The sequence below is a fragment of the Echinops telfairi genome, unplaced genomic scaffold (genome assembly GCF_000313985.2).
Source record: "Echinops telfairi isolate 266 unplaced genomic scaffold, ASM31398v2 ScPeMD7_2;HRSCAF=8, whole genome shotgun sequence".
Classification (NCBI taxonomy): domain Eukaryota; kingdom Metazoa; phylum Chordata; class Mammalia; order Afrosoricida; family Tenrecidae; genus Echinops; species Echinops telfairi.
In genome coordinates, this window is record NW_022103898.1 from 5,279,374 (window position 1) to 5,286,487 (window position 7,114).

The 7,114-nt window shown below is 48.3% G+C and overlaps 1 protein-coding gene across 1 annotated transcript in view; it reads right to left on the reverse strand.

Moving 5' to 3' along the window:
* Positions 1–62: 62 nt before the first annotated feature.
* UPK3A (uroplakin 3A) overlaps positions 63–7,114 on the reverse strand; it is a 23,926-nt gene continuing 16,874 nt past the window's right edge. Inside the window, exons 7-8 of the mRNA XM_004700639.2 lie at positions 375–474; positions 63–176 (exon numbers count right to left, since the gene is read on the reverse strand). Of these exons, the coding sequence (XP_004700696.1) occupies positions 63–176; positions 375–474 (214 nt within the window). The remainder of the gene's footprint in view (positions 177–374; positions 475–7,114) is intronic.

Here is a 7,114-nt window from a genome sequence, read left to right on the forward strand (position 1 = left end):
AGTAGAATGCACCGGCCATCCTCGCGCTTCCAGCCCACGCGCGAGCCTTTGGGGCGCCAGTTTCAGCTCTGCCTCTCCGTCTTCCCGTCTGCGAAGTGGGGCGGCGAGCGCGCTGGGCCCAGGAAGCGACGTTTCTCAGCCGCATCCTGCAGCACGCGCTTATGAACCGCTTCGATCTTCCAATTGGGGGTCCCGGTCCCGGGGTCCACCCTGCTAGCCGAAGCCAAATCCCCTGCTGTTCCCACTTACAGGGTAGAGATTCCGAGACTGTTGATTTTGGGGGAAGCAGCCTGCCTCGTCTTTTTGCCGATGAGCGACTGCTAGGTTAGCAGCCCAACGCCTGATCCCTGACTCCAACCAGACCCCTCCCTTACCTCCAACCTCTGATCTCTCTGTGCTGAGTACTTGGTGCTATCCGAAATCATGCACACCTGTTCTTTTGTCCTCCCGGGGGCTGCAGGTGCCAGGCGGCGCCTGGCAGGGCACGCGATCAGGGCTTGCACACTGTACCTGACCCTGGCTCCGACCCTAACGGACTTTACAACTGCTTTTCCTTCATCAAGAAACCGCTTCAAAGACAAGCTAGAGAGGCCTGGGACCTGCTGAACTGACATCACTTAACGCACATCAAAAGCCTTCAAGAGCGTGAAATGAGAGCCCACGGATTGGGGGAAAATGTTTACCAATGACTCATCGGACCAAGAGCTAATTACCAAAATAATACAAAACGTTCAGTAAGAAAATAACAAGAGACCCAATTAAGAAATGGGGAAAAACATGAGTAGTTCATCGAAAATGAAGTACAAATGGCTAGCAAACACATGAAAAAATACAATCACTAGCTATCAGGAAGATGCAAATTTAAAGTACCGTGAGAGACCTCTTTACACCACAATGCTAGCCCCACTCAAAAAAACAGGAAGCAACAAAGGCTGGAGAGGATGTGGAGAGACTGGGACTCTGTTGGTGGACTTGTAAAAACACACAGCCACTGTGGAAAACCATGCAGTGCTACTTAAAGCAACTGGGAATTTAAAGCCCATATGATCCAGCAATACTGCTATTAGGCATATACCCCAAAGAAACATAAGAGATACAAGAGTGGATGTATGCTCTCCCATGTTGTGGTAGTTACATAATCTGGTATGAATTTGAGGATTAAGAGTGTAGGGGTGGAGTCTAGCTTGTCAATCAGGATATAGCCAATGCGTGGGCATGGCCTTCTCCTGAGGATTCTGAGAAACTCCTGTATTTCCTCTTTGGAGGTGGGAGATACTTTCTCTTGGGTCACTCCCTAGGAGACATCCTGTGGAGAGGATATATGGAGAGAAGCTGATGGAACCAGACTTCTGGAGCCAGGGAAGATGAGTGGAGACCCCTACCAGCACTGAGATACTTTCAGTGCCACTGGGTCCACAACACTTCCCACCCATTGGCCTGTGATCTTTCTGCACTCTGCGTCATTGCATGTGTTTCGTGAGTCTGAAGAGGGCCTTATAGATTGATATCGAACATATGGGCTAATATCGGACTTGTAGACTTGATTTGGACTAGGCTCGGATGTTTTCTCAGTATTCAATTGCTCTTTTATAGAACGCTCTTTCTTGCACACATGAGTGTGTAGGGATTTGTTTCTCTAGTCTACCCATGCATGTTCATAGCAGCACAATTCACAATAGCAAGAAACTGGAAGCAGCCCAAATGTCCAACAGTGGATGAATGGATAAAGAAACGTACATACACAAACTGGAATCGTATGCATCCCTGGAAAACAGTGAGAAAGGCATGAGAAGACCTGGGCATCATTATGCTGACTGAAGTAAGTGAATCACAAAGGGACACATTTTGTATGAGTCCCCTACTATAAGGAGAAACACCAATTAAACAAATCATAGGGACCAATTCCTGAACAAAAGGGGAAAAGATTACCTATGGGCCATGAACCATACATCACCTCCCTTCTGCACACTCCAGAAGAGCCAGCGTGAAGGAGGGGACCTCACATTGCCTGGGGTCACTCCTTCAAGAGCGGGAAATGGGAGAAGACCGTCCACTTGATGTAAGACAACACTAACACAAAGATGCAACAAATACTGGAAAATCCAGTTAAGACCAGGGGAAGGGAGCATCTACGTTTTAGAAGAGGCGCTAGTATTTCTGTTGGTGATTAGGGTGGGTGACTGAGGAGAGCTAACCTCACTTTAGTGGGAAGGGATGCCAAACAATGAGTTTAGGGAACTGTCAGGGAAACCAGCCTCTAACACATCATCACAGGCCCAGTAGGCGCAATTGTACAGCGATAATAAGTAAAGGTTATAGTCAAGTCATAGAGAGCATGAGAGATAGAAGAGAGGTTGCAGTAATGGAGTCAGACACATTTCATGGTAGCATGCTCACCTCAGCCTCACTTGGTGGTGCACGTGGAGAGAGAGACTAGAGGGCAGGAGAGACAGGGAGGGGAAGGAGGAGAAGGGAAAAGGGAACAGGATCGAGGATGGGGAGAGGAAGAGGGAGCGGAGAGAGCTCTTTATTGCTAACCAAGACTTATATATCTTTGGGGGGCATGCAAGCCCACTAATTACAGGTAAAGACATACGTCACGGGAAGGGGTTGTGCTATAGGTAATACAGTAATGGGAGGGGGGTGATCTAGAGGTATCCACGCAATAGGAAGGGAAGGTATTGGGGGTACACATGTGACAAGATGGGCGGATCCTAGATTCGGGAAGGCAGCTTAATTTTGGATATCACTGAGCTGGTTTATCCTGTACTCTGCCTCACTATAGAAACCATTATCCCAGTGGTGTGAGTGGCGATACTGGGAGGGTAGAGGGAGGGTGGGTTGGAAAGGGGGAACCAATTACAAGGATCTACATGTGCCCCCCTCCCTGGGGGACGGACAACAGAAAAGTGGGTGAAGGGAGATGTCGGGCAGGGCAAGATATAACAAAATAATAATTTATCAATTATCAAGTGTTCATGAGGGAGAGGGGAGCAAGGAGGGAGGGAAAATGAGGACCTGATGCCAGGGGCTTAAGTGGAGAGCAGATGTTTTGAGAATGATGAGGGCAATGAATGTACAAACGTGCTTTACACAATTGATGTATGTATGGATTGTGATAAGAGTTGTATGAGCCCCTAATAAAATGATTTTTAAAAAAAGAAACCATTTTCAGTAGGGTGTAAACCCCACCTACAGTCTTTAGGAAGAAGTAGCCCATTGTCCTTAACAGCAGGGCATGGGTCCTACCTGTGGTGGGCCCAGACAGTAGTCTGGAAATTGACTGCCTTCAGGGAGGATGTCTCTAAGCATCTGAACTCCCACCATATGCTGGCAAATAGCCTCTAATGTTTGGCATGTCTTTGGGGGAGACAGAGCTGGAGAAATGTCTCTTTATAATCCCACAGGGAACCTACAGGGACAATGGGCCAGATTTTATGTTCCTGGGTAGACATAATGCATATATTTCTACTCAACCCTCAGTGAACCACACCGTGGACTAAGATGCTGACCTTGCAGGCAGCATGGCATAAGGCAGGGGCTACCAGAAGGACTTAACATAGAGGTCGGGCTGAATGAGCTGAGCCCTGTTTAGAAGCTGCCTGCACCCTTGGACTGAGGACTGGGGTACAAGATGGGAAAGGAAGCAGAGAGTGGCCTCCCCAGGGCTGTGGAAGTGGCGGTCATTGGACCTTGTGGGGAACCCCTGAGTTGGTGGGTGACAAATTGAAAGAGACCCAGAAACACCATATATTTAGTACCTTGATGCCCCTCTTGTAGTGATATGACAGGCTTTGATCTGTTGGGCAGGGATCTGCACTTGGAATAATTGATCCAGGAAGTTCCTCCCTAGCACCAATCCCTACACCTAGGGTAAACAGAGCTCAGTTGAATGGGAGATCGAACTGTGGAGGGTGAGACAGTTAGGGTTTATAGTGTCAACCTGGCCAATAAACACATGTGGGGTTAATTGAAGGGCGGAGGGATAAATGGCTTGGTGAGCTTCGCCTTTCAAGTTCCCTTGCTTTCTGATGGTCGGACCAGGGTGAAGCTGCCTTAGCCAGTTTCCTGCTTCAGCTGGCAAGGCTCATTTCCAGCAAGCGATCCCTGAGGAGAAGCCACATGGACCTACCCTGATGCAGCCCTGGGTGCTGGAGCAGCTGCACAGAGGCCCCTGCCAGTGCTGTGATGCTTACACGTTCACTGATTCAGCTTTCCTCCTGAGTCAGCGTCATTGCATGTGTTTTGTGAGATTGAAGAGGACTTTGTGGATTGGTGTCAGACATATGGGCTAATGTTGGATTTATGGGCTTGGGCGGCATGGGGTGGGATGCTTTCTAAATATACACTTACCCTTTATATAAATCTCTCTCTCATACATAACAGTTTCTGTGGATTTGTTTCCCTAGTTTACCCAGACGAACACAGAGGGCAACAACTCATGGGTTGCGGCTCATGATGGACCTGTACTCCAATGGAGTCCTCATACTGACAGTGTTTTGAGGGCTGAGTCGCTGGAAAAATGGATGATGTTATCAGTGCAATCGCCTTATACCCTGGAGGGAGGGTTGGCAACGTTTCACTTTTTTGTTTCTCTGGGTTTTGGTTTTCCTGCTGTTTGTTTTCTGTTTGTTTGATTGTTTGCTGATTGGTTTGTTGCTGTTGTTGGTATATCTGGTCTTATGGGATTTTGATTTTGTCATAATATAACCGCCAGAAGCCCAAGTAACAACAACACCACCAGGGATCAGATAGCACTCCAAATTCCATTAAAGTCATGCCCAGGCAAAATCCCTAACGGCTACGTGGCTTCTCCCAGGACCTGCTTCTCCCGGTAAATCTGCTCTCTGACTACACTCTGCCTGACGGCAAAGCTGTTTACCCTACTGGTTCCTGGTCGGAAGGGACTCCACGAGACTGGATTTCTGTGAAGACTCCTAAGTGTATTTGGGGCTTCCAGTGTTAGCCAGAGCCTTTTGCAAACTCAGTGCTCAGAAATTAAAACGCTAGTACAGTACACATAAGTGGAAGCTCATCAGCATTCACTTCTTTTTTTAAAGCAATTGTGATTTGGATGAAAGCTGAGAGAGCAGATTGTTTTTGTTTTTTAAGAACACATTGACGGTTCTATCCATAATCCATACACATTTTGTTCGGTGACACTTTCTCCCTGTGCTCGCCCTCTGTCCTGGACCTCCCTGTTCGGACCCTTGCTCCTGAGAAAATGCCCATCATTATCATCTCTCTGGAGGGTGGTTCTAAAGAGCGCCCACCTACCTCCTGGATGGCTTGTTCACCTTACAGGCCTGTCGGTCGGTTGCAGCAGAACATTGACCTGGGAGCTGCCAGAAATTCAAGGCATGGCACATCATTGTTGATGTCAGATGAATTTTTACTCACATGTTGTTCGGCTATGCTATTCTGCTAATGGGATAGCAGAAAATATTCGTTTGTGTTTTATTGACTGTGCAGGGGAATTCCACTGTGGATCAGATTGAGAAGTGCAGCAATTCTGGAACACGCCACGGTGCTCATGCGGAACCTGGACATGGACCATGAAGCGAGGGGGTGGATGCTGCCTGGCTTCAAATCCACAGTGGTGTGCCTTGGGGTCTCTCTTCTAGCATGCTTGCTCAGGCTGAACAACTAATCTAAGACGCTGGCCTGCGTGAGGAGGAAACTAGCATCAGCATCGGAGGAAGGCTTATTAACAACCCGCGGTACGCAGGTGACGCAGCCTTGCTTGCTGATATCACGGAGGACGTGAAGCACTTGCTTTGCAGGAGAAAGATGAGGCGATAGGTCCCAGTTAAGATTCACAGCCATGGAAACCCTATCTAGGATCGATGTGAATCAGAATGGACCCGGCGGTAGTGGGTTTGGCTGGGTCGGGGCACGGAGGCTGGGGTTTGTGGGGTTCCATCGTCCTAGGGACGAATTGTTTCATGGCGTCTTTGCTTGTCTTCGCTCTTCTTCGCTCCAGATGGGGAGACACTGAGAGGGACAGCTCAGATGGCACTCACACGCTTTTAAGACCCCAGTCATTCCTCACCAAGGTAAGAGAGAGAATGTTGTCCTTGTGTCCCCTAAGATCGTGACCCTGAGCCTCCAGGACCATGCCGCATTTCCTCAAGGTATCTGGTTATGGCTACGGCGTGTTCTTAACTTTGCCCCCTATGGAGCACCTATAAATACATATGCAGAAATATCCTCTGTCAAACTAGGTACTCATGCTTGTAATCTCATGCATGCTCACCCCGTTCAGCTTGCATGTCTACCCATGCATCCAATCATATAGTTGCTATTAGTGTCATTGCAGGACAAATATACACTTGGAATTGTTGTGGTTAACTGCCTTCAAGTCGGCAGCAAAAACATGGAGCCCTGGTGGCCCCAGGGGGTGAAGTGTTGAGCTGTTAACCACAAGGTCAGCGGTTCAAACCCATCAGCCACTCCAAGGGAGAAAGATGAGGTTTTCGGCTCCTTTAAAGGTTTATAGTCTTGAATGTAAAGCTGATGAACTGCTCTGAAAATCTTCACTTCATTTGTGGTAGAGAGTTTTTCTTTATACCCCAACAAAAGATTTGCAGTCTCATAAACCCCATGGAGCAGTTGTATGGGTCAGAATCAACTTCATGGCAGTGAACTTGTCTTTTGTTTTTAGTGGTGCAACAATTAAGCAACTGGCTGCTAACTAAAAGGTGAGTGATGCCACCCGCCCAGACAGTCTGCGAGAGAAAGACCTGATGCTCTGTCCCATAAAGATCACCAAAACCCACTGCAGTGGAGCCAAGGCCCCACAGGACACATTAGCACTGCCCCCATAGAATTTCCTAGGTTGTGCTCTCTGTTGTCACTGTCGGGGAGACAGTGGGCTGCTAACTACAAAGTCGATAGTTCAAACCCACCAGTGGCCGTATGGGAGAAAGATGAAGTTATCTGCTCCCATAAAGAAACCTGACAGAGGGGTCCCTAGGAGTCAGAATCAACTCGATGGCAGTGGGTGTGGGTCGTCATCTTCATGGAAGCAGACTGGCACATCTCTCTCCTGCTGAGTGCCCGAAGATGTCGATCCTTCAACCCACTGATTGGCAGATGAGCACTTTAGCCACTG